The sequence below is a fragment of the Mus musculus genome, chromosome 1 (genome assembly GCF_000001635.26).
Source record: "Mus musculus strain C57BL/6J chromosome 1, GRCm38.p6 C57BL/6J".
Taxonomy (NCBI): domain Eukaryota; kingdom Metazoa; phylum Chordata; class Mammalia; order Rodentia; family Muridae; genus Mus; species Mus musculus.
In genome coordinates this window covers 59,579,718-59,605,902 of record NC_000067.6, presented here as the reverse complement: position 1 = coordinate 59,605,902, position 26,185 = coordinate 59,579,718, and the positions used below count along the sequence as shown (strand labels likewise).

The window sequence follows — 26,185 nt, the reverse complement described above, 5'->3', positions numbered from 1 at the left end:
CCAATAACTGTCCCTCCTTTGGATTTCTCAGATGTGCCCAGTATGGTAAAAATAAAATAAAGATAAATAAGTAAAAATAAAATTAAAAAGTCCCACAATAAGAGAAAGGCTAAAACCAACCAACCAACCAAACAACCAAACAAAAGTCACCCAAACATAGAAAAGCCAACCAAACCAAGCACTGCACAAAACCCTTCCTCAGTCACTGTAAACCGTTGAGTTAGAAAGCTAAAAAAAAAAAAAAAAAAAAAAAAAAAATCAGTTTTTTGCCTCCTTGTTTATAACGCCTTTCAATCTAACAGGAACTTGGATGGAAAGAGGGAAATGAGTTTCCTGTATTGGAAGAATTTCAAATGCAGAAAAATGGCTGGTCTCAGCAACATGCATCCCTAGGCCTGCAGGGGTGAGGAATATTCTCCCCATTTCCGAGATGGGAAGATGGAGGCAGGGGGAGTCAGTGATCTGGAAACTCTTCGAGTGAACCCTTATTAGAGAAAGCAGCTTACTCTTAAATTCAGTTTCTTCAGATACTGAGAAGCACCAAGACTCTGTCTTTTTCTTTTTTTAAACATATGAGCCCACATGCGAAATAATGTACCTAAGGCCTACATGGCCTACATGGCCTATCAGCTGGATTGGTAATTACAGTAATTTTAGGGAGAACAAGGTAACTGAGTTGACATAGAACTCCAAGAAATCTGAGAGTGGCTGGGCAGTGGTGGCATAGCTTTTAATCCCTGCACTTGGGAGGCAGAGGCAGGCAGATGTTTGAGTTTGAGGCCAGCCTGGTCTATAAAGTGAGTTCCAGGACAGTCAGAGCTTCACAGAGAACCCCTGTCTTGGAAAACCAAACCAAACCAAATCAACCAACCAGACAGACAGACAGACAGAAAGAAAGAAATCTAATAGTACGACTCCAAATAATGTGTATTCGAACACCCGATTTCCGTGAAAATCCAGTTTTCTATTTCTCTGTTTGCATTGCATTTGACACGTCAGCGAAGGGCACGCAGGGCCAGGCATAGTGGTGCATGCCTGTGACCCAAGGACTCTAAGAGGCAGAGGTAACACCAGAAGGTCAATGTTATCCTTAGCCGCACCGTGGGTGTGAAGCCATCAGCCCCCAGTAAATAATTAAACGTCCTCTTTGCGCATTTCAGATTCAAAACTTGAACTGAAAGCCAACAGCCATCCCGGTACAGGAGGCTAACGCAGAGAAGCTCGGCCTCTCAGGCTTTAGACAGTGCTAAACTTCCGTACAGGGACTAGGAGATTTGAGGAGGAGGAATCTTCTTCTTTCCAGTCACTCACTATCACGAGTGTTGGAGCATCATACTATTGATGAATGTCCAGAATTCCAACGGGCTTTTGCCTCATCAGCTTCAACCCATAAAGGCATTTCCAAGGTAGCCATTCCACAAGGATTGTGGCTGCCATGGGGCACACCTGGGATGTCAAAATTGAAGTGTTTGCCCTTGAACCCTGTCTTCCACCCTTCTGCCTCTCAACTCACAGCAAACTTGTCATAGAGCCGGTAAGTGAGGAGAGGATCTGGGAGTTCTCTGAAGTGGTACAGGAGGCTAACGCAGAGAAGCTCGGCCTCCCAGGCTTTAAACAGTGCTAAACTTCCGTTACTGTGACGAAGACCTAGTACAGACAGTTTAAAGGGAGAAAAGATGGGTCTTCTCAGTTTTCAAGGAGTCAATCCACTGTGGCAGAAAGGGATGGGGCAGAACAGTTCGCGTCACTGCGGCCAGGGGGCAGGCCAACAGAATCCCGCGCCTGCGCTCTCAGTGGCTCCCGCTGCTCTCAGTGGCTTCCGCCCCACTCTCAGTGGATAGCGCCTTTCCCTTTTTCATTCCATCCAGACCTTCAGCCAGGGATGGTGCCACCCTCACCAGGACAGGCTCATCCCACAATCCTCCCTGGGGATGTCCTTACAGACACACTGCAGGTAACCCTCACTCATCTCCTAGGCCCTTCTCCATCCAATGAAGTTGCCATTGGAGATTAACCATCCCAGCTTCAGGTGCGACCCTATCTGAAAAACTCCAAAGCTCAGGCTGGGGGTGCAGCTCAGTGGTAGAGCCCTTATCTAGCATGCGAGGCCCCCCAGTTCGATCTCTAATACTACAAAACTCAGACAGACAGCAGCAAAATACAAAAATGAAATTACTAAGCAAGGTGATCAAAACACAAGTACGTACACACACACACACACACACACACACACACACACACACACACACACACATGTTTTCGATTTTGGAATATTTGCATACAAATAGTGAGATATCCTGGGAACAAGACTCAAATGTACATACACAATTCATTTGTGTCTCAGATATGTCTTATGCACACAGCCTGAGGATAATTTTATACAACAATTTAAAAGTGCATTTTTACTGGGACTTCTCATAGAGCTCAGATGTAGACTTTTCTATTTATGGCATCTTTTTCCATTATCCATTTTTTTTTTTTCTGACTTGGGAGCATTTCAGATTTCACAGTTTGGGGCTAGAGATGCTCATCTTGTTGAGTGAGCAAAACATATGAAAGTTCCCACCCCAGCTCTGTGACACTGGCTAAGTCATCTGCTTGTCTTCTGTTCCCTCAGCAGATGACAGCTATTGCCACGTCTGCCATGTGCCAAGTACTGTGCTGGGAACGGGGAACACAAAGTTGAGGGTCTATTTGTAATTAGCTTACTTGCTGTTAGGAAAATTTCAAGAAACCTCACAAGAAACCTGTTGTAAGACCGAGTGTAAACGTCATGATAGATTGGAACAGGTTTCCTCAGGACCTCAAGAGAGCCGAAGCTAAATTAGGCCAGGAGGTTTGTTTACTGGGAGGCATAGCTTGAAGTCTTGGAGGAGTGGGAAGGCCAGGCAATTCCAAGCAGAGGGAGCAGCAGGCGTTTGTTAGGGTGGAGCCTGCAGGCTGTAGTGGCAGACGGTGTAAATTGGATAGAGGCCACATCTCGCATGGACCAATTCAGAGTTTTAGAAAAACTGAATTTGTTATACCTTTCTAATTGTAAAAGAAATACAACTTCAAAGACGGGAAAGACTTCAACGGAAGTCTGTGTGGTTATGGTAAGGGTTTTCAAGCAAACTGATGCTAGCACTGACTTTAGAAAGAGCGGTGAGAGGGGGGTGGAATTAGAGGCCTGGGTGGAAAGCAGTTAGAATAGCAAACACTGTAAACAACCAGGCACCTCTGGGACAGTGTGTGAGACAGTTCCCAGTGACACATAGACCAGTAGAGTCCAAAGCTGACTCTCAAGACCTAGCTGCTGCCCTTGTGACTTCCAGACCAGGAACCACCTAACTCCTGAGCCTCAGTTTCCACTGCTTATCCTCAGGCAGGGCACTCTTGCTGGGCATGGCACTTCTATGCTCAACCGACATCAGGCTTCTCCAGGGCACCACAAGATGGGGAAGCATGGGATACGGAAGGAAGAGGTGGGGAGGGGCTTCTGTAAGCGGTGAGAATAACAAGTAACACAGAGAGAGCTGGGCAGGGTGGTAAACACCTGAGAGGTGGTTGCAGGAGGATCACAAACTCAAGGCCAGCCTCAGCTACATAGTTCAAGGTTAACCTGTACTACAAAAGAACTTCTTAAGAGATAAGCAGATGATAGATGCTATATAAAGTTCCCCAATGTTCAACTTGGAAAATGCATTTGGAAATTCTGTGTATTTGATACCCAAAAGCAGTATCTTTAATTTTTGGGGCCCACAGGAGCCCGAAGAGAGAGAGCATCAGATATCCTAAAATTGGAGTTACACAAGATTGTTAACCACCATGTGGGTTCTGAGAATTGTACCCAGGTCCCCTGGAAGAGTATCCAGTGATCATCTGACCCTCAGAGCCAGAGCCAGCTATCTTGCCAGCTTATACATCAACACCTGTCTTTCTTTCTTTCTCCCCTCTCCTCCCCTCTCCTTCTTTCTCCCCTCTCCTCCCTGCCCCTCTCCTCCCCTCTCCTCCCCTCTCCTCCCCCTCCCCTCTCCTCTCCCCTTCCCTTCCCCTCTACTCTCTCTTTCTCTCTCTCTCTCTCTCTGAGATTTCTCTATGTACCTGACTATCTGTCCTAGAACTTGCTCCATAAACCAGGCTGTCATCAAACTCACAGAGATCCACCTGCCTCTGCCTCTCTGCCTCTGCCTCTCTGCCTCTGCCTCTCTGCCTCTGCCTCTGCCTCTGCCTCTCTGCCTCTCTGCCTCTGCGCCTCTCTGCCTCTGCGCCTCTCTGCCTCTGCCTCTGCCTCTGCCTCTCTGCCTCTGCCTCTGCCTCTCTGCCTCTGTGCCTCTCTGCCTCTGCACCTCTCTGCCTCTGTGCCTCTCTGCCTCTGCCTCTGCCTCTCTGCCTCTGCCTCTCTGCCTCTGTGCCTCTCTGCCTCTGCGCCTCTCTGCCTCTGCCTCTGCCTCTGCCTCTGCCTCCCGTTTGCTGGGATTAAAACCTTACATCACCAGCTCCTGGCTTTTTCAACACTTTCTTAATGATAGAAAAGCAACCCCCCCACCAAAAAAAACCACACACCCCTTGCCCTGCTTCCTTAAGCCATGCTAGAGACCAAAACTCAGATTCTCTAGCTGGAGCAGCAAGTGCTCCTACCCAGTGATTCTCCAGTCAGTCTCTTGTTTGACATTTTCTTTCTTTTTTTTTTTAAAGATTTATTTATTCTAATACACTGTAGCTGTCTTCAGACACTCCTGAAGAGGGCGTCAGATCTCATTACGGATGGTTGTGAGCCACCATGTGGTTGCTGGGATTTGAACTCAGGACCTTTGGAAGAGCAGTCAGTGCTCTTACTTGTTGAGCCATCTCGCCAGCCCTTGTTTGACATTTTCAACCTCTAAAGTAGTCCAATTTTTCTGGCATTTTACAAAGACTCCAGGGCCTGGGATGTAGCTCAGTGATAAAACACTTGCCCAGCATCCAGCATGCACACAGGACTGATTCTGATTCCCAGCATGGCAAAACAATGGTACAAACAAAAATGTCCCGAGGGCCAGAAGTGGTGGTACATGCCTTCAGTCCCAACATTTGGGTGGCATGCAGATCTCTGCAGTGCCGGGCAGGTGGGGCTATGTAAAAACAAACAAACAAACAAATCTAATAAGAAATAGAAATTGTAAGGGAGCCAGTGAGAGCGATCAGTGGTTAAGTCACTTTTTGCCAAGCCTGGGAACCTGTGTATGATCCCCAGGACCCGCATGGTAGAAGGGGAAAACTGACTGAAAAGTTGTCCTCTGATCTCCACGTTCTGTGGTGGGTACACTACACACACACACACACACACACACACACAAGCACATACACACACATATACACACATAAACACAGATATACACACACATACACACACATAAACACACACATACACACATAAACACACACATACACACACAAACACACATATACACACATACACACACAAGCACACACATATACACACACATAAACACACACACATACATACACATGCACATACACACATACACACACATACACATATACACACACACAGTTCTCCCCTTCATGCCACCCAAATGTTGGGACTGAAGGCATGTACCACCACTTCTGGCCCTCGGGACACAAAAGCACACACATACAAACACACACATATACACATAAACACACACATATGCACACACACTTATGAAAATCATAAAGTATTTTGTGGATACTTTTGAAATAATTATCAAATTGCTGCTCCTCAGGTTCTGAGGCTAGAGCCAAGATGTGACATTAAACTCTCCACAGGAGCAGAACAGAGAGACTGTGCTACAACACGACGTAGTTTTCCATCCTAGCCGTCTGTGTGTCAGCCAGGCTGTGGGGCCCTCTGTGAGCCTCGGGTTTTCCAGTGATGGGGCTCTGAATACCTGCTGCAAAGGCAGGTGGGAAGTTTAAACAAGGTTCAATTCGTCAGGGACTTGGCCTTAGCAGGGACCAAGTGAGTGTCTGCTGCTCCGTTCTCCCCTGCGCTGAGTCTGTTACAGCCGTGAACATATTTATAAAACTGTTATTTTGTGTAATTCTCACCTCATGGTTGAGAAGCAGGTGTGGAGAGACTGTTTTTATCATCTCCACTTTGCAGAGAGGAAAAGGTGTTCCAGAGTGTTGGAAAGCCACTAGGGATCAGTGAGGACCTGGGGCTTGCCAACTGCTGGCTTGACACCTTGATATTAATTTTCATCCTGGTCTTGCTTCTTTCTCTTGGGAAGCCAACAGTTGCCATCCTAAATGTATTTCCTGACACTATCATCCAAACCTCATGCATTTGAACTTGGCTTGCAGTCTCTCTGTAATGTCCCTGTCAAGCTAACAGAGCACATTGAAATGATTCTTAGGATGAGGTCTTACCTCATAGGGTAGTGGTCTCCATCTTTGGATAGTGTCTTAAGCCAGGCCTTCTTTTCTTGTTACCCTCACTGGATTCACAGAAGCACTCACTGATGTGAGTGTAGTAGGCACTGGCAGGGATCCTCTGGGTGATGAGTTGGACCTGCCTATGTGAACAAAGCCTGGGCCAGCTTTAGCACAGGTCGGGGCTGCTCTAACTCCAAATATGGTTGGCTCTTGGGCTTGTAGTCACCTTGATCTTGAGAGCTGTATTTGCTAACAGGCTGCAGTAGCGATGGAGTTGAAGCTTCTTAGCTATTCTTTCTGTCTTCTGGATGGAGCACAAATGACCTTTTAGGCCATTGCGCAGTATTAGTACATTCCACACACATCTAGATTAGACTTTCAGAATTCCCCGAGTTGAATTCTGTGATTTTCGGTTGCTCCACACACACATTCTCACTTTGTATCCTTAGCAATGGTCATCTTAGACATACTACATCTTTGCTTATTTGTTATGGTTAGTATTTTTCCCCTGTGCCATCATGGAATAGGGCACGGATCTTGGTTTCTTTTCTTTTTTCCCGTGTGCTGGAGATGGCACCTAGAACATTGTGTGTGCTAGGCAAGTACTCTCCAATTGAGCTACATCCCCAGCCTATCTTGGTCTACTTTGTTCATGGACATAGACTAGATACTCAGAAAGTGCCAAGCACACAGTGGGCATTCAAAATTATTAATCAAACAAATGGATAAACAGCGATCAATAATGAGGATACAATCATTGCTTCAGAAGGTACCAGCCGTAATTCTTTGAGCTCTAAGGGAAACACAAAATGTTGCTAAGAAGAAAAGAGATTGTTTGAAGCTGGGCATGGTGGACACATGCTTTTAACCCCAGTACTCTGGAGTTGGACAGGTGGATCTCTGGATTCGAGGCCAGCCTGGTCTACAGAACAAGTTCCAGGACAGCCTGGGCTACACAGAGAAACCCTGTCTTGAAAGGAAATAGAATAGGGATCATTTCACTAAAAGATAAGAGCTTGGCAAACTTTTTTCCCCCCTATGCTTATAGCAAACATCTCTTGTCCAGAAATCATCATCCTGTTTTGTGGTTTAAGTGCCCCTGTAAGAAATGCTTCTCTTCCTCACTGTCACTCTGCAGATCCAGGCTGGACCGATGGCTTTTAGAACATCTGATCCAAGCTGGATCTTTTAGTTCTGGAAGACTCTAGGCGAAAAAGCCAGTAGCCGTCTTACCTCCAATATAAGAGCCTAGGACGAAGCTCAGGAAAGTTACAGAGATAAATAGATTTGGTTTTTGTTTTGGAAATGGGGTCTCATGTGGTCAAGGGTGGCATCAAATTCCCCATGTAGCTGAAACTGATGTTGAATCCTGACCCTCCTGCCTCTGCTTCTCAACTGCTAAGATTCCGAGCACATGAACATCATTGACTATTTGCAGGACTCTCAGTCAAAGTCCCACCTTGCACAATGAGCTCAGGGAAGCCCACGGAGGCATGGCCTAAGAATTCTGGATTAGCTGAGGTTAGGACATGGTCCTTATGACATTCCCGGTTCCTGCCAGTCCCTACAACAGATAGACAGCATGTCCTCATGAGTTCTCAAGTGTTTGTCCTCTCCTGTGTCTGTCTTTCCTTGTCACTTCTTACCAAGGGTCTGGGATGGGGTCTGCTAGGGTAGTATGAAAGATCTGAAGTCATCCGTGCCCATCTTGGTTCTGTTCTTGGTCGGTTTCTTTGACTCTGTGGCCATTTTTCAGTTCAATATACTCTGAAGAGGGCAAAGAAGATGATGGGAAAGGCCCTTCAACTAAAGGGCTACAGGATGAAAAGGGTGGGCCAGCTTATGGAGTGGCTGTGAAGCACCATCCATGGGCCAGGCCGGTGCCACATGCTGGAGTGGGAGGGAGCACAGCAAAGGAGGACCCATGACATCCTCACCTCAGGAGTGCTCAGTGCCCTTAACCAGAAGCGAAGCTGAGCTTGTGAGATCAGTGAACTGTTAGAGAACAGAGGACCAGAGCCAATATCCCAGAGAGAATCCACAGCTAACTTTGAAATAATTAACTCAAGAAGCAGTGTATTTAGGAACATCACTCTACCAAGTCATAGGGGCAAACAGTAGCAATTATGCTAGCTACAGTCAAGATGAAATAAACCCTATTTACCTGTTTTATGAGGCAGTTCAAAGTTATCCTTTTTCTCTCTGTTCTACTATCCCCCACTACCTAAACCAGACACCCAACTGGTTTGTCCCCGATGGCTGGCTGGGATTACTGTCCTAATTTGTTCTTTCTTCATCTGCTCCAACCTGCCTATTTTCTGTCCTTTCTGATAAAGTAAGAGCGCAGAGGGACTTCTGAGCTGTTTTTGTAGCATGCAGAAGTGTATTAACCAGCATTCCTGTGTATGTGTCTATAAACCCCCTGTTTTCTCAGTGTGAGATCACCTTCAGGAACGGCGTCATGTCGATGTGCAGCTTGCGTGTGTAAAATTCTTTTTCATTTGAACATATCAGCCCTTTATTTATACATCTTTGAGGCTCTCCCGTCTTCTGAGCTGCTGCCTCCAAGGACTGTGGGGCTCCCTGTGAGAGGCAGAAAGCCCAACTTTCAGAGGAACGATACACAGGGCAACAAGAGCTGGTCCAAACCCCCTAATATTTATAAAAAGCAGTTTTTTTCATCATGGCAACACTATTAGCAACATCTATTTTTACTGTTGAAGACACCGGGGATGCATACATGAGGAGAGCAAGCAGATGAGCTAATAGGATCCAGAGACGTGGGGAAATGAACCGTCCTGGGGTGCTAATTATTTCACTTACTACTCGCAGCAACCCTGGGAGCTAAGGCTTGCTGCCACCACCCCCCCCCCCCCCCCCCCCATCACAGATCAGGAGACCAACTTGCCCAAAGTCATGGAGATGGCATTTGGAAGAGTTAAGACCATGGACCAAAACAAGGCTCTTTCTTTCTTTCCTTTTTTTCTTTTTCTTTTCTTTTCTTTTCTTTTCTTTTCTTTTCTTTTCTTTTCTTTTCTTTTCTTTTCTTTTCTTTTCTCTTCTCTTCTCTTCTCTTCTCTTCTCTTCTCTTCTCTTCTCTTCTCTTCTCTTCTCTTTCTTCTCTTCTCTTTTCCCTTCCCTTCCCTTCCCTTCCCTTCCCTTCCCTTCCCTTCCCTTCCCTTCCCTTCCCTTCCCTTCCCTCCCCTTCCCCTTCCTTCCTTCCTTTTCTCTCTCTCTTTCCTTTCTTTCTTTCTTTCTTTCTTTCTTTCTTTCTTTCTTTCTTTCTTTCTTTCTTTCTTTCTTTCTTGTGACAGACTCTCAACGTGTAGCCCAAGCAGGCTTCAAACACTCCAAAAGTGTTGGGGTTGGTGATAGGCTAGCACCTCCTTATCTTTTTAAAATGTGATTTTAAAAAATATCCCCATAACTCCCATGAATGGCCATCAATGGTCTTGCACTATGTACGATTGTAGCAAGAGTCGGGTTTATTCTCAAGCTAAGATGCATTTGCTGTGTTGGGAAGAGTGATTTGAACAAATGTGGCAGAGAGGAAAGGAAGAGTGGACCAAGATTGGAGTCTGGGAGGCCCCAGGGGCTCTATGATCTCTTGGGCCACACTCTCTGTGGTCACCAAAACGAGCAAATGGTGTCACCTTTCAGAGCACGGAAAGTTTGATCTGAAGCTGCCTTCCAGCCCATGCCTCTCACCACAGCCTGAGTGATCTAAGCGGAAACGACCATACGCTTCCTCAAAGACCATTGCACTTGGAATGAAGGGAGGCCAACCGTCTTAAAATGTTTACAAGGCCCTTCTTCTTGCCTGACGCTTGGTCTATCTGGCTTCTTTCCGTCACTCAACAAATATTTATTGGGTGTCTTTTTCATGCCCAGCAGAGTAGGTAGAGGCGGTGAGGACACATCTGCTTCCTCATGAAGAGCACACGAAAGTCTGCAGAGAGGGAAGAAGAAAGATGGAGGCCGTGGTGGAGAAAAAGCGGTAGAGGGGCACTGAGGGGCAGCTGGTGTGTGTGTGTGTGTGGCACGATTTTAGGCAGGGGCCATGAAGTGTCTTCATTGCTGTAGGAAAGCCAAGGGCCGAGGACTCCTGTCAACACGGGGTGTTTCTGGAGTAGGGCCTTCACAGGCCAGGCTCAGCTGGGAACCCCCATTTCATTCGACTCCTCTTCATCCTCAGGTCTGGTTTGTCTGCATCCCCGTGGACTCTCAGAGGGTCAAGGCACACTTGCAATGATGGTGGGGGCTGTGCAGTTTCTTCCGGGCTAGCACCAGGGGACAGTGTGCTCCTTGAGGGCAGGAGCCTAGGCTGTCTTGTTCCCGGTCCCAGCAATGCCTTGGCTCCGAGATTGGGAATGTATGCACAGCTGATCTTCATACAACTTCCTGAGCTTAAGAGCAGGGAATGGAGGAGTGACGGACCCCAGAGGCAGCCATGCGTCCAGACCACCCCACTTCCGATGGGGAGGGGACAAGAAGCACCCTTCGCAGATGTTCCTTGACCTCCACAGGCCTGACCTCCCGTAGTACTGCTCCCTCATTTGCAAAGAGAAAAGTTATTTATTTGGGGGTTGTGTGTGCCAATTTGCTGGGGTCACATCCATTAATGTGCTCTGAGATCATCCTGGGTGGGAATTTGATCAGTTCCATATTTTCTGGGAGACTAACTCTCAGATGTCTGTCTCCCCTGGCAGCCATAAACCATCCCTCCCATAACACTTATATTACTTGTAAGCATTTATGAGGAATTAACAGTCGGTGAGCCCTCACGCATGGCTGCCACACCAGTGAACAACCACACCTACTTCCTCGGTTTTGAAACATGCCTCAAGAAAGAGGTTTCTCTGGAAAAATATTTATCTAAAATTTTGTCATTCAGACATATATCTATCTGCTCAGCTTCTCAGGCAGAGATTTTTCTTGCCCCTCATCTAGTTCCAAGAAAAGCTTTTGGTTCAAGCTAGGTCTGACAGGATTCAAGCTTTCCAGCCTCACGGTCCTTCATGAATCACCAGATGGAGCTGGACACCAGTGACATGATTCGAGAGAAATCTCTTCATTATCAAAAAGGAGTTTGTGTCGGGCTAAAGGACAAGGGCTTGGCCAAGACTAGGTCCAATGGCTGCAATTACTTCAACTCCTATGTGGAGTTCAACTTGAAACAGTTGGGAGTCAAGGGCTTCCAGAAAAATCTCTCCACACCTCTTGACTCATGAGTCTTTTTCTCTAAGAGTTCCCTTGACCACTCTGTTCCTTTCTCTGTTATATAAGAACCATCAATTGTAGCATGATGGGATGCTGTCAGAAATACGGTCATTGTTGTTGTTGATGATGATGGTGATGGCGATGATGATGATGTTCAAGTGGTTCTGCAAATGGATGATGGTAGAAGAGAGACTGGGAGTAAAGATGATTAAACATATAAAGCTGGTTCTGAGAGGTGAAGGGGGAGAAAAAGTCAGAGAGCTAGAAACAGAAAAGCAGGCCATGTGCTTGGGTGGTTGGTGTCTGTTCATCAGATGGGTATTCATAGTGGCTACCTTGTGCCAGACAAGCCAGCATGGGGCAGCAGGTGATTTTAGCTGGTGACTCATCTGTGAAGACATTGTAATAGTAATAGACTGGCAACTGATGCAGGACAGTTGGTGATATGCCTTGGGGCAGTCACGGGGGAACCTCTCTGAGGAGGTGACAGTGCAGCCCACACTGGGTGCCAAGGAACTGCCAGCCTGGAGCAGACCCTGCCTTTTCCCAGTCAGTACAGCCTGTGTCACCATGGTCTGATTATTTTGAGGTACAACTCAGGCAATGGCTCTTTGAAAAGGGAAGTAGAGTTCTTGCTTTGCAGTCCTGCTCTGCTCCAGCCTCTGGGCTCCGTCTTGACCCTGTGAGCTCCCTTGTGTGTTTGCAGGGTAGAGCAATCAAAACTGGCTCTTGCAGCTCTAGGGTATATTGGGAGCAACACATTGGCATAAAGAGAAACCCAGGGTCACCTTTTCTAAAAGTCAGGAAGGAGAGGAGAGCCCAGGGCTCTCTAGAAGGAAGGGAAAGGGGGTGGGGGTAGGGCTGGAAGGAAGCAGAAGCTCGAAGTTGTTTTTAGTTTTTTTGGTTTTTATTTTTTCATGTGCACACTTTGGTGGAAATGATTTAGAACGGATGGAAAGGTGACATATTTCAGAGAAAAAAACCCAACTCACCCAGCCCCCTCCCCTAGGTTGTGCTGTAAATATTTGACGATTTTGATTTTGAGGTTCTGCTAAGAACTCCTGGGGGCCTTTCTCTGTAGTAACCGAAACAATAGAGACGAACGAGTTAATTTGGTAAGGCTGATCTGGATTGCACAGAACGCCTTGCGCAAGTGCTTGGCATTTAAACAGTTATCTGACATTTAAAAGGAGATGACTGTTAATGAATTCAAGAGCTAATCTTATACTCTGACAGAGTGAGCCATGGAAAATCCAGGATTATTATCTTGCTGTAACCATAATGTGATTTGGTTGAGCTATCAACAGACGGGAGCGACTGGCCGCATACAAATATCCATAGGAACACACGGGAGCCGACTGAAAGGGGAGGCTCATTAAAATTAAGTAAATAGCTTATCATTTCTTTAAGTACTCTCGGGTTGTAATATCCGAACTATAGACTCGGGGAGAACAGCCCCCTAGGCGCTCCTCCTCCTCTCTTGAGATTTCTTAGAGCGTCACAAGTCGCTCTACAAACAGACCTTGGGATATCTCACTTTAAAATGACTGAACCCAAACAGCTACATCTCCACCCATGAGTCCCACAGAGTCACCCAAGACAAGGATCTGTCCTGCGGGGCCTCCCCCTGATGTCTCCCACTCCTTTCTAATTGGGGTTCCCCACTTTTGTAGCTGCCGCTTAATGGCTCCGGCAGGAGCTCCTGCCCCTCATTAAGTCGGCTGCAACACTGGCCGTCTAACCGCCTCGCTTCCCACGCAGCTCACAGCTCCACTCTGCCTGAGAGCCAGTTGCCAAAAGTCTCTGGGAACCTGTGGGCAAGCTGAGCTTTGGGGAGAGAACAGGAGGAGGGAGGGAGAGCCTGGAGAGCCAAGATTTGAAGGGTGTTGGGGAACACACCCCACCATTATCTTAATGCATGGGAGGAGGGGCGGATCGGTGGAGATGTCTTTGTTGAAACCCTGTGGAGTCCTTTAAGTTGCCCCATCAAACCTCTGTGCACCGGGGCATTTGTCCCCTCCTGTGAGCAAACAAAAGGGACAGTCCTGACCACCACATCCCCTCTGTGGCCTTAGCCTCTTATCCTTTGGGAGCTTTGAACCCTGGTGGGGGGTGGAGGTGGGAGAAAGTCGGTTACTAGGTGTAGAGGAGAATGGCTGGGACTTGAACCCCCTCACCCCACAACCAGATCCTGATAATGGGGACTGCAGTTGACTGCAGCCTGACCAGTCAGTCCCTTCTAGGGCTTAGTTGAGTCTTCCTTTGTCAGCCTATGGCGCTAAAATTAGGTAGAATTGGGAACAGGGGCGGGGCTGGGTTGACTGCAACTTTGCTGGCTCCTGGTGATCTGGATTCTCCAAGAGAGAGATCTGTGAGGGCTGAGGTCACTACAAACACTGCCAACTACACCGCCTACACCATCACCACTCAGCCCCTAACCCCCACCCAGCCGCCCCTGAGTGCCTCTCCTACCTGCACAGAGGCCACAAAGGGCTGGGAAGATCCTACCTCAACCCCCCAGCCTCCCAGGGGACAAAGAGTCTGCAGCCTACCGTGCATTTGTCATCCATGTGCTCAGCGTTCTTACTGGGATGTGGCTCCCTTCCACTCATCTCTGCCACCTGAGGTGCCACTGCTCTGTGTGTGTGTGTGTGTGTGTGTGTGTGTGTGTGTGTGTGTGTGTGTGTGTGTGTGTGTGCGCGCGCCTGGCAACTTGTATGGTGTGGGCAGGATGGAGACAGTTGGCCTTTAGCCATTAGAGGGGCTCCTTGTTGTCTCTGTTAAGACTTTTGGTCCCAGCACTTCTTTCTACCTTCCTGATAGAGATGGGGTCTCGGGCTGTCTTTGAATTCCCGTCATAGCTGAAGAGGAACCTGAGCTTCTGCTTCTCTCATCTCTGCTTCCTGAGCTGCCACCGCGCCAGTCTCTGCAGTGGTAAGGATCGAACCCAGGATTTCAAGCACTCGAGGCAAGCAAGGCTCTGCCAACTGGGGGCTCTACCCAAGCCCTTCACCTACTTTTTCATGTCTCAAGTCTATAGCAGTTGGCATTCTCCTCAGTGTTTATGACATTAGCTCACTGGCTACTAAGCCCTGGTCTAAGAAACCCAGTAGTTCTTCTAGTCTTTACCTTTGTGAGGGCTAATTTGGTGCCTTTTTTTTTTTTTTTTTTTTTTTTTTGCTAAGTCACCAAGCTTTCTGTGCCTCAGTTTCTTGACCTACATAAAAGTGCTCACTTCATTGTTCTCAGGAAGATTTTCAGTAATGAACCACAGGGCACTTTAGCTCCAGGCCTTCCATTATCTGGAAGCAAATCTTATCCAGGAATTCTAATTGATATTGTCCTCAATTTAATTAAGTGCTTTGTTGACACAACACAATCATTGTTTATCTGGCTTAGCTAGAGCTGGAGGAGAAAACTTTTGAGCCAAAAGACAAATCTGCTCTATCCCTAGGGAGGTGGAACCCAATGTTTTCCATGAGGGGGTGTCTACGGGGCTTAGGCAGGGACCTGTCCAGGGCTTAGGTGATGACATGCGGGTGTGCCTTGGACAGAGATAGAAGGGTGGGGGGAAGGGATGGAAACAGATCCCCTCCAGTTCCTTCTAACTCGGGGCTTCTACCCCTATCTCTGTTTGATGGCTGTGACCTCTCCACTTTCTCAACAATCGACAGGAACTTCAACTTGGTTCCACTATAAAAGGGTCATTTTAAATCAGTCACTAGAGAAATAAAGTTACCCGTGGTGCTTTGAGTCTCAGACTGGGCCATAAAAGCTTATCTACCCCATAATTTAGAAAGGCTATGAAGTTGAACGAGCCCCAGTAAAGCTGGGACAGAGAAAGACTGGAGGAAGAAAACAAAAACTGTCCTCTCTGCTCTCCTGCCTCCTCCCCTCCACAGCCCCTCTGCTCCCTAACTTCTAAGATTTCCCTGGCAGCATTTGCTCTGGGGTAGGGAGCCCAATGTGTCTATAGTCCCCAACTTTCCGGCCCAGCCCCACCCCTCCCACCCCCCATATAAGCTCCAAGGCATATCTGATAACAGCTTTCACGGCAGACAACAGGGAAATAAAATAACAGTGGTTCTAATCCCTTGTGGACCCTCCTGTGTCTAGCACTGTGCAAATTCTACGGTTTCATGTAATCCTTGCAGGACCCCAAAGGGGAAATGCTCTTTTACACAGAAGGAAACTGAATCTCAGGTTAGGGAACCTGCCTCAGACCACAGCGCCAGGATGCAAGAAGATGGGCTCTACATGTGGCTTTATGGAGTCTCCAATTTTCTGCCAGGCCTCTGAGGGAGGTGGAGGGCCATGTGTGAACAGGGCCCTGGTGGTCCTGGCATCCATTTCCTTGCGTGTAAAATGGAGACCATAACTGTACCCACAATGGAGCTGTTATAAAGATGGAGGAAGGCAATCCCAAGTCTTTCCCATGAACCCCCACACCCCTGGCTACCATTACTGATTATTCAGAAAGACCCTCTCAAGATAATGGGGAGATAATTGTTCAAATTTGTGGGCAGGAGCATGGAGGTTTGCTGTACTATTCCCTTCACTTTACATATGTTTGAAATTCTCCATCATAAATAGAAAAAAGAACAAGGCCTTAAGTAGGCAGGTATTATGTGTCACCAACAACCAAGAGATCAGTAAATACAGAATTATTAGAATAATGATTGCCACATAAATCCTACACATAAAACTTTGGTTTTGTAATAAAAATAAAAAGTAAACCCTTCTAGGAAATTGTCTTTGAACTGTCTAGGGAGTTTGGGAGTGGACAGATTTGGGTAGACTTGAGCCAGAAAGGAATTTTGCTTAGGTCGTCAGAAATCCTTTGAATCAAGTTCCACAACCAAATAAATATTTATAAAAATGAGAGAGGTGGGGGCTGGAGAGATGGCTCAGTGGCTAAGATCACTGACTACTCTTCCAAAGGTCCTGAGTTCAAATCCCAGCAACCACATGGTGGCTCACAACCATCCTTAATAAGATCTGATGTCCTCTTCTGGTGTGTCTGAAGACAGCTACCGTGTACTTAGATATAATAATAAATCTTTTTTTTTTTAAATGAGAGAGGTGGAGAGGGACAGGGGATAGGGGAGAGGGAGAGATGTTCCCTCCTTCTTTAATAGGAAATACAGAAGGTTAATTGTTGGTATCAATGCTAGAATTCATCTTATGTCTTCATGAGGATCTCTAAGGAGGATGCTAAGAGACATCTCCAGATGTTCACATGACCGGGAGCTCTTCCAGAGCAGGAAGACCAAGCCCAAATGGCCGCTGACATTCTATAGCACTGAAGGCTGTAGGAGGTGTGAGGGAACAGTGGCTTCACTTTGTAATTGTTATCATAGAGGTAAAACCTGGTCACCTCGGAGTCCTCCAAGGACTGTGGGCTTTTTCTATGAATTATGTATTTCTACAGACTGTGAGTTTTCTGTGACACAAACTTTTTCATACCAATGAAGTATTTTCAGTGGCTTTCATGTGAGTTGTGTAAGACAACAGAATATTAAGATAAATTAGGTTTAATCTTGGAAGCTTAGCTAAAACGTCAACCAGAAGACAAGGTATGGGATAACTCAGCAGGACCCCGATTAAAAAAGTTTCTTTCAAACTTTTGTATAAAACAGTGTGTCTACAGGTGCATGTATGGGCTTATTGTCCAGAAGGAGGAAGGTTAATAAGAACTTCAAATAGCATGTCTGAAAGAGATGAGGCACACATAGTCTTATTCCACCCAGTTCCTATCATAGTCAGAATGACACAGGATACCCTCTGAAATCCTCAAATGATAAACTTAACACAAAAGATCAAATGCAAATTCATGCTACATAAACTCACGGAACCTAAGCTAGCTAGGTTTAGGTGAGGATAGGTGGAAACAGAAATGGCTCTGTGGCTTGAGGAAGAGGGGAGTCATTACAGTTTAAGAAGACTTTTAAGGTATTGCCAAAGTTTTGATCTCTACAAGGCAACAACAACAAAACCCCAGACCAAAACACCCAAGAAGCAGCAAGTGAGAAAGTGTCCTTGCCCTTTCTAAGCTTGAGTTGGTTTGGACAAAGGAAGAAAATTGAAGGAAAAGATGGTGAAGCTCTCTCTCTCTCTCTCTCTCTCTCTCTCTCTCTCTCTCTCTCTCTCTCTCTCTCTCTCCATATATATATTTGAGGTAGGGTCTCTCTGCATAGCTCTAGCTATTCTGAAACTCACTATGTAGACAAGGCTGGCCTTGAACTCACAGAGATCTACCTGCTCTTGCCTCCCTGGTGCTGGGCTTAGAGGTGTGCATCATCAAGCCTGGCTGCTTTATTTTAAACAAAGGTATGCAGTGATTCTTGGGAAATCTAGTTAGGGTTTGAGTTTGTTCTTTGATATCCCACTGGCAACCTCTCTGGCTTCTCTGTGAACCGGAGCTTAGAGACCCACTTGTCCCATCTACATAGAACTTAGTGGAAGAGAGAAGTTCCTACTTGAGATGCAAACTTGAGAATAAGGGACAAACTCATGGGCTGGAGAGGTGGCTCAGCGGGTCAGAGCACTGACTGCTCTTCCAGAGGTCCTGAGTTCAAATCCCAGCAACCACATGATGGCTCACAACCATCTGTAATGGGATCTGATGCTGTCTTCTGGTGTGTCTGAAGATAGCTATGGTGTATTCATATACATAAAATAAATAAATCTTAAAAAAAAAGAGAGAGACAAATTCATTGACTCTCTGAGTCTTAGAAGATAACAGCACAACACCAGTCAGATTAATGTTCAATTTGTTAAAAGAACAGTGTTAAGAAATGTTGCTGCTGGGCTGGTGAGATGGCTCAGTGGGTAAGAGCACCCGACTGCTCTTCCGAAGGTCAGGAGTTCAAATCCCAGCAACCACATGGTGGCTCACAATCATCCGTAAGGAGATCTGACTCTCTCTTCTGGAGTGTCTGAAGACAGCTACAGTGTACTTACATATAATAAATAAATAAATCTTTAAAAAAAAAATGTTGCTGCTGATGCTCAGCTGGCTGTGCATGGACTCCTGCTGGACATTGTGACTCCTGGGTCATTTTAGCTTCCCTTGCATACAATGTACATTTTAAAAGTTATTTATGGGGGCTGGTAAGATGGCTCAGTGGGTAAGAGCACCCGACTGCTCTTCCGAAGGTCCAGAGTTCAAGTCCCAGCAACCACATGGTGGCTCACAACCATCTGTAACAAGATCTGACTCCCTCTTCTGGAGTGTCTGAGGACAGCTACAGTGTACTTACATATATTAATAAAATAAATCTTAAAAAAAAAGTTATTTATTTAGCTGGGCGTGGTAGTGAATGCCTCCAGTCTTAGCACTTTGGGGGCAAAGGCAGATCTTTGGGAGTCAGAGTGCATGCAGCGTTGTCTATATAGTGAGACCCTGTCCAAAAAAAAAAAAAAAAAAGTAAACTTATTTACTTATTTGATTTTTTTGATTTTTCCATTCAGGGTGCTCAGTTTGGTTTTGAAGTAGATACCACATTCCCAACCCCCGGTTCAGCCTCCAGGGTCCTGCGATTATGTGAGTATGTCTCCATCAAATTGAAAATTTACAAACTCTTTTTATCTTTCCTTTTTCATAGAATAAAGACGACTAGGGGAGGAGAGCAGAGACCACAGGCCCAGGGACGCGACGTGAAGTTTGAACCCAGAGCACCCTAATTTTGTGCTCCCTAACAGATGCTTGAGAACAAAACACAAAAATCAACAACCATAGATGGAATCATGATTGACTTATGGTTTTGATTTGCACTTTCAATATTCAGTCACTCTGGACGTGATAGCATATGCCTATAATTTCAGTGAGGTAGGATGGCCAGTCTGGGCTACATAGTAAGACTCTGGCTCAAAAACGAACAACAGTAACAACAAAAAAGGAAAAGGAAAGGAGGAAGGGGAAAGAGGAAGAAGAGGAGGAGGAAAAAAAGAGAGGGGTGATGGGTTCAGTTTGCTCCCTGGGGAATATTTAGCAGTGGGTGGAAACACTTTGGTTGTTATAACAGTGCACACAGAGGGTGGACTCTGGGCAGCCCAGGCTGGCTCCTCCTCACCAACCGTCTGGAACCTTGATGTTGCCCAGTATTAAATCACAGATTCCAGGAGATCACAGATCTCAGGTTGCCTCGGATGATTTTGACTTTCTGAGCCTTTCTTTCCGAGGGCTGATATTGCAGGTGTGTGACCGTGCCTGGGTTTTATGTGGTCCCAGGGATAGAATGCAGGGCCATGTGCATTCTAAGATAGACCTCAACCAGCTGAACTACAGCCCCAAGCCCTAGTCATCTGTGCCTCTGTGTGTGTGTGTGTGTGTGTGTGCGCGCGTATGCGTGTGCGTGTGTGTGTGTGTGTGTGTGCGCGCGTATGCGTGTGCGTGTGTGTGTGTGTGTGTGTGTGTGTGTGTGTGTGTGTGTATAAGAGTATTCCGGATCAGACCCAGGGCCTTGCCTATGGTAGTCAAGCCCTGCCACTAAACTATAGCTCATATTCTTGCCTACTACTATTATTTTAATATGATTTGGTCTTTTGATTATGTTTCTAACTCTCTATGTTTTCTTTTTAAAAATGAAATGCAATCCTCACCGAGGATCGACAGTATTATTAACGTTAATGAAATGATTGCATATTTTTCTTTTTTACTTTCTCCTCTCTCACTGCACGGATGTATTAATATCTCCTTCTGAAACTTCCATTTACAATTTTAAGATTCTTTTTAGGTGCTGGGCACCTCACCCAACCTCAAGCCTCTCCCCAGAGGCCTTGGGGAAGAGGAAAGGCGAGAGCCTGCGATTGATGTCAGCGACCCGCAGAGGGAAGAGCAGTCCTGGACTCTGAAGGCAGCCCAGAAACTAATTTCTCTTAATCAGTTGTAGGGCCCCAGGAGGACCCACAAGGCAGAGGGGGAAATAAATCTGAAGGAGAAAACCAAATTCTATGAGGGGCTGGAAAGACCTGTATTTTCAAAAGGGCACCATACCTTTAGGACTTAAGCGCTGGCAGGGCCCCATCCCTGCGCAGCTATTAATATGCAAAAAATGCCTTCATAAATACTTGATTCTGCTCACAGTGGGGAGGCCGTTCATTTGAAAGGGGAAATGGGAGCTTGGAGTTGAAACACGTCTGCTTGTCTTCTTTCTCTTTTTTCATCGCTCTTTTCATCTCCACGCAACTCCCCTTGTAGTCTTCTTCCCCCTATTTCTCTGACTTCTCCCCACTTCTAACTCCAAGGAAGTTGCTGATGGCAGCTGCGGCGCTTTTTTTTTTTTTTTTTTTAAACTGATGGACTTGGCTCTGAGGCCCGGAACCTCCGGCTAGGTGTAGAAGGGGTGCCTAAGGGCCTTTACTTGAAAGTGGAACTGGGAGGCTAGAGCCCCTCACCCTTTCGGCTTTGGCCTTAGCGACGCGGCCACTGAAGACTCAGAGCAGAGGTTTTCAGTACTACCGGGAGGGGGCGCACGGGGGCAGCCTCCGGACCCCAGAGCTGAACTTGGACAGCAATACCAGACTTTCTTTCCCTCATACTTCCCAGCCTAGGTATGTGACTTCTCAAAGGTCTGTTGTTTCCAAAAGGTTCCACCTTTGGGATTCTCACTGTGACTTAAACCAAACCAAGCCAAACCAAACCAAACCTCCACCACCAACAACAAAACTAGACAAATGTATTATGTGTGAGTGACCTTACATGACCAGACCCTAAAGGATGGAGGGACGAGCTGAGTCAGTAGGGATTAAAAGAAAAGAAAGACGGGCTTAATTGCTGCTGCTACTACTGTTGCTGCAAGCCTGCTTTGTGCTTCAGAGCAAGAAAGGTCCTAGGTCCTAGAGAGGCAGGGAGGCCACTGGTTGGGCCAGTGGCCCATCAAGGTGGGTAAACTGAAGTCTGTTGGGTAGAAATTTGTTTCTAAAGCCTTTCCAGATGCTTTATGGTAAACATAAAATTAGTCATTTATGTGGAGTAGGTTGAGGAAGTAGTTAAAATCCGAGGCAGTGATTAACCTAATAAAGTGCCCTGAGCCTCAAGAAGGGGGAGGGGTGAGAGAGGCAGGAGGAAGTCCTTTGTACCCTACACCCCATTTTTCCTGGCTTGGGGACTGGTGGGGCTCCCTAGACTTTTCCTCATAAGGCTTTTCCCCTCGGGGTTCCTTTTCAAAGGCAGGCAGGCTATGGTAACACCAACCAACCAAGAAGCTCAGATGGGAACCTTTCTCCATTTGCAAAGGAGGTACAAGATATTTCCAGAGTTTGTGAACTTACCAAGGCCTTGCAGATGAACCAGGCTTGGAGCTTAAGATCCAAAGTTCAGTCTGACTGCAAAGTTCATAATTTAGTCTATAGTTAACTTGTCATGGCTGGGTCACTCTTTGAAGGGTCCTCCAGTAGAGCCATAGGGATACATGAGTTTGGACCATGCAGGGAGTATTGGTATGGCCTTTGGAGCTATGGGATTTCCAAAATATATTGTATTTTCTTAGTCACAACTCTGTAATTATTATTGCTATTGTTATTACTTAAGGTCTTCGGATCCTTTATGAAAAGTGTCTTCAATGGAGGCAAACCACACACACACACACACACAAACACACACACAGACAGACAGACAGACACACATAGTATGTGTGTGTCTGTGTTGTTTCTGAGGTTCTTCAGTAGTGGAGAAGTGGCTTAGATATGCTTTTCTTCAATGGAGGCCTGACTTGGGCCTGGTGTTTTAACCTGAAAGGTCAGTTCAAATATTGTGCAAACAGACTCATTTCTGCTCTGATTGTAAGGAAGTGCTGGGGAAAAGAGGGAAGGCCAGAAGCAGCAAGAAGTTGGAGATAAGAGGCTTGGCGAGCCTGCCCTGGAGGCTGTCTGAGAGCGGAGGGACCTAGGCAACCCCTGGAGCAGTGGTATAGCATCTGCCTCAGGAGTTCCCAGTCCCTGGATCCAGCTCTAGGAATTCCCTACTAGCTTCTCTTGAGAGACTGAAGACACTGTCACCCTCAGAGCTTCAGACAGAGGACCGCTTATCAAAAAGTCTGCACACATCCCTTGAAACATTAGATATTTCCAAGCCATTCAAATCGGCACCTTCCTTCTTCATAATTATCCTACCTGTGTGCGTACGTGTGAGTGTGTGCGTGTGTGGTGTATGTGCTCATGGGTGTGTGTGCGTGTGTATGGAGGCCAGAGATTGACATCTGGTGTCTCCCTTTATTGTTCTCCATGTTATTTGTTGAAACGGTCTCTCACTGAACCTGGAGTGCATCCATTTAGCTGGGCTGGCTGCACAATGAGCTCCAAGGATCTGCCTGTCTCCTGCTCACCTCCCACAATGCCACGATTACAGATGTTTGCAGCTGTACCTGTCAGGCTTTTTATGTGGGGTCTGGAGATCTGAACTCAGACCTTGCCTTTGTGGCAGGCTCTTTATAGACAGAGCCATCTCCCTAGCTCCTCTCCTTGATGCCTTAAAACCAACAAGCAAACAACAAACTCGATCGCTATTTTCTTTCCTGATTTGGAAGGAAAAATGTGATTCTCGGCTTGTGGCTGCTGGTGTCTGTATTCTTATTCTAATTCTGACTTTGCAGAAGTCTGGGAAAAGTCAGCTCTGCTTCTTCACACACACACCACAATCCAGATTCCAAGCTTGAGAGTAAAGAAACCTGGTGACGGTACAGTTTACCTGCTCATTTTACTGATGAGACAAATGAGGCCCAAGGAGATGAAGAGGCTCACTCAGGGTCACACAGCAAGTTAGGACAAGAATCCCAGACAAGTCTTGACTCCCAGTGTTGTGCTCATTCACAGTCAATACTGTACCTGACTCTCTGCAGCTTGAGCCAAACGTGAGGAGGTTTCATAAAGATTTCCATGAAGACTGGCTCCGGCTCCAGCGTTTGCTGCAGTGAAAGTCGGAGAGAAAGGGCATCGAGGTGTCAGATCTAGGTCTCATGAACTTTCATACGAACCATAACCATATGTGCTCAGCTCATGCACATTAAAGATTATAAGCCCACACCTATAGCATTCCCAGGTATAACCCATAGTGTCTGGAAATATGTCTAAACACCTTGTTGAGTGGGGTTAAGCTTTATATTCAAATTTAGACCTTCTTGTTTTGATTGGTATTTAAAAGAACAAAAGTAGATTCTTTGTGCTATCGGAATTCAGATAAAGCTGACATTAAAAAGGAAATATTGATGGGGAAAAAGTGCTGATGCTGTTGAATATAAATTTTGTATGACCACACTTTGCTGAAATAGGAAAATGCTTCTGAAAGCTTTCAGGGAGAGATTAGAGATTTCCCCTGCTCCTCAGAGGTGGAGGCCAAATAGGAGATGGAGAGAGAGAGAGAGAGAGAGAGAGAGAGAGAGAGAGAGAATGAATATGATGTAGCAGAGAGAGGCAATGGCCATTGTGTCTGTGGGACATGATGGCACCCTCCACATGAGCCAGCGTGGCATTAGCCTGCAAATCTGCCACAGCTGTGCAAGCTAAGACCCCAGAGGCACAACTGGCCATGCAACTGATGGAGATATTTTTACAATTTCCTTAATTTTGAAACAACGTGTGCATGTGCCAATGCTGATGGGTCTGTGTCTGTGGATGCAGGAGCCCACAGAGGCAGAAGACTGTCTCATTCTTCTGGAGCTGGAGTTACAGGCAGGTGTGAACCATCTGATGTGGGTGCTGGGAACTGAACTTGGTTCCTCCATAAGAGCAGCAAGTGCTCCTAACTGAGCATTCTCCACCCCCTGCACCCTCCATTTTGTTATTTTTTGAGACAGGGTCTCATGTAGCACAGGCTGGCCTCAAACTCAAGGCCAAGGATGACCTTGAATTCCTGATCCTCCTTCTTTTATCTCCCAAGTGCTGTACGTATAGGCACGTGCCACCATACCCAGCTTCCAATTGGTAACGTTTTGTGGAAGGATTGAATCTGTGGACTGGAACTCCATGGTTCAACGGTAATGGTAATGCTCATGAATCGATGATTATTTGGGGAATGAAATTTAGCTGTGCCTATGGCTTTGCTGATGTAGATTTTAGTCTCTTTCTGAGACTTCTTCTTCTCAACACTCATCAGTGGCTCCACATGACATGCTGTACTCTCGGTTCTTTTTTGTTTTGTTTTTCTTTTTTAAAGATTTATTTAATTGTTATATGTACAATGTTCTGACTGCATGTATGCCTTTGTGCCAGAAGAGGGCATCTGATCCCATTATAGATGAACCACCATATGTGGTTGCTGGGAATTGAACTCAGAACCTCTGGAAGAGCAGCCGGTGCTCTTAACCTTGGAGCCATCTCTCCAGCCACCTCCTTATTATTTTTGATTCTAAGACAGTATCTATCTCTTACAGGCTCTTCTTTTTTCTGTGTTTCCTCGGCCAGTGTTTTCTTCCTGATTTGTTTGAGAATGGCTCCTGCATAAACTTAAAACACTTCTTAAGTTTAAGTCAGGTGGGGGGGGGGAACTGAGGTTCTGAGACTGGGTTTCTGTAGCTTCAAGCCTACACCTTAACATAGCGGGAGTGGAACCCAGACCCCAGATGTCCTGAGCTGTGTCTTGTGCTTTCCTTCCACACTACACTGCCTCTCAGCCTCGCTCACACTCGCCTGGCCGGGTGGGACCCATCCTCCGGACAGAGCCACTCAGCAGAATTGTGTTGTGATGAGGTTCACTGCACAGTGGCTTGGAAAGGACCCTGGGTCTTTCAGGAATGAAATGTATAAATCCTGATGCATAAGGAAAGTTCTTGCAACAGCAGGAGAATGAGTCAGTCAGCCAGAGTTCAAGAAATGTAAACACGTCCTTAGATAGGAGGCTGAAAAATCACTTAGGGCTTCTCATCTCTTGGGTCAAGACCTTGGTAATTTACTGAGGTCTGTGCTGTCAAGGAGGGGCTGAGACTCCAGCTGCATTCCTGTGCGATAAAGCAATGGGTGTGTGTGGGGGGGGGGGGGAATGGGGATGGTGATAAAACTCCCTTCTAGAGCAACAAGGGAAGATCTACCTCTTGTGCAACCCAGGCCATTGTCTGTCAATGGGGGTGGGGAGGGCTTCTCCCTGTTTCAGGAGCTGGTGTGCACAACCAAAGACCTCATACTACTTCAGCTCTACTTCCCGGCTGCTTGAAATCGCACACAGCCTTTCTGTGATGAACATGTCTGCCACTATAGAGATAAACAGAAAACACTCTCTCCCTGGCTGCCCACCAGCAAGACTGAACAGATTTTTCAAATGCTCCCATTAATCTAACCACTGGCTTTTAGTGAGAAGATAGCGTTCCTCTCTAGATAACCAGGCTATTCAGAGGTAACCCTGCCTAGACGGATTTTATTCTCAGCCCCTTCTGCCTTCTCCGAGTCATGGCGTTCTTCACCAAACACCCAGGCATTGGAAGGTAGAGAGAGCATCTGATTTTAGCATGGAGCTTGGCACCTTTAGATTTCCTTCTATTTAAATCTGCGTTGACAATGTTTAATCCCCAAATCTCTGCTTTAAATAAAAATGAAATACAATTATATTTACTTCTACTGCTTCAGACTTATTTTCCAGAGTGGGGGAAACTCT

The 26,185-nt window shown here is 46.3% G+C and overlaps 1 protein-coding gene and 1 long non-coding RNA gene across 29 annotated transcripts in view; one reads left to right on the top strand and one right to left on the bottom strand.

The window, feature by feature from the left end:
* Positions 1–26,185, bottom strand: part of Gm973 (predicted gene 973) — a 120,154-nt gene that overhangs the window by 30,515 nt on the left and 63,454 nt on the right. For 15 of the 27 annotated variants that reach the window (NM_001013771.2, XM_030255081.1, XM_017321342.2 and 12 more), the window contains one exon: positions 23,428–23,507. In NM_001013771.2, the coding sequence (NP_001013793.2) occupies positions 23,428–23,507 (80 nt within the window). Of the gene's footprint in view, positions 1–8,826; positions 8,965–23,427; positions 23,508–26,185 lie in introns of all 27 variants that reach the window. The other 12 variants (XM_017321327.2, XM_017321334.2, XM_017321324.2 and 9 more) reach the window with 1 other exon arrangement.
* Positions 9,711–19,505, top strand: Gm39648. 2 transcript variants are annotated; one of them, XR_865454.2, is made up of 3 exons: positions 9,711–14,227; positions 14,425–14,535; positions 19,209–19,505. It is a non-coding gene; the product is annotated as a predicted gene, 39648 (long non-coding RNA). The 2 variants fall into 2 exon arrangements; XR_865455.2 differs by lacking the exon at positions 19,209–19,505 and adding an exon at positions 19,075–19,178.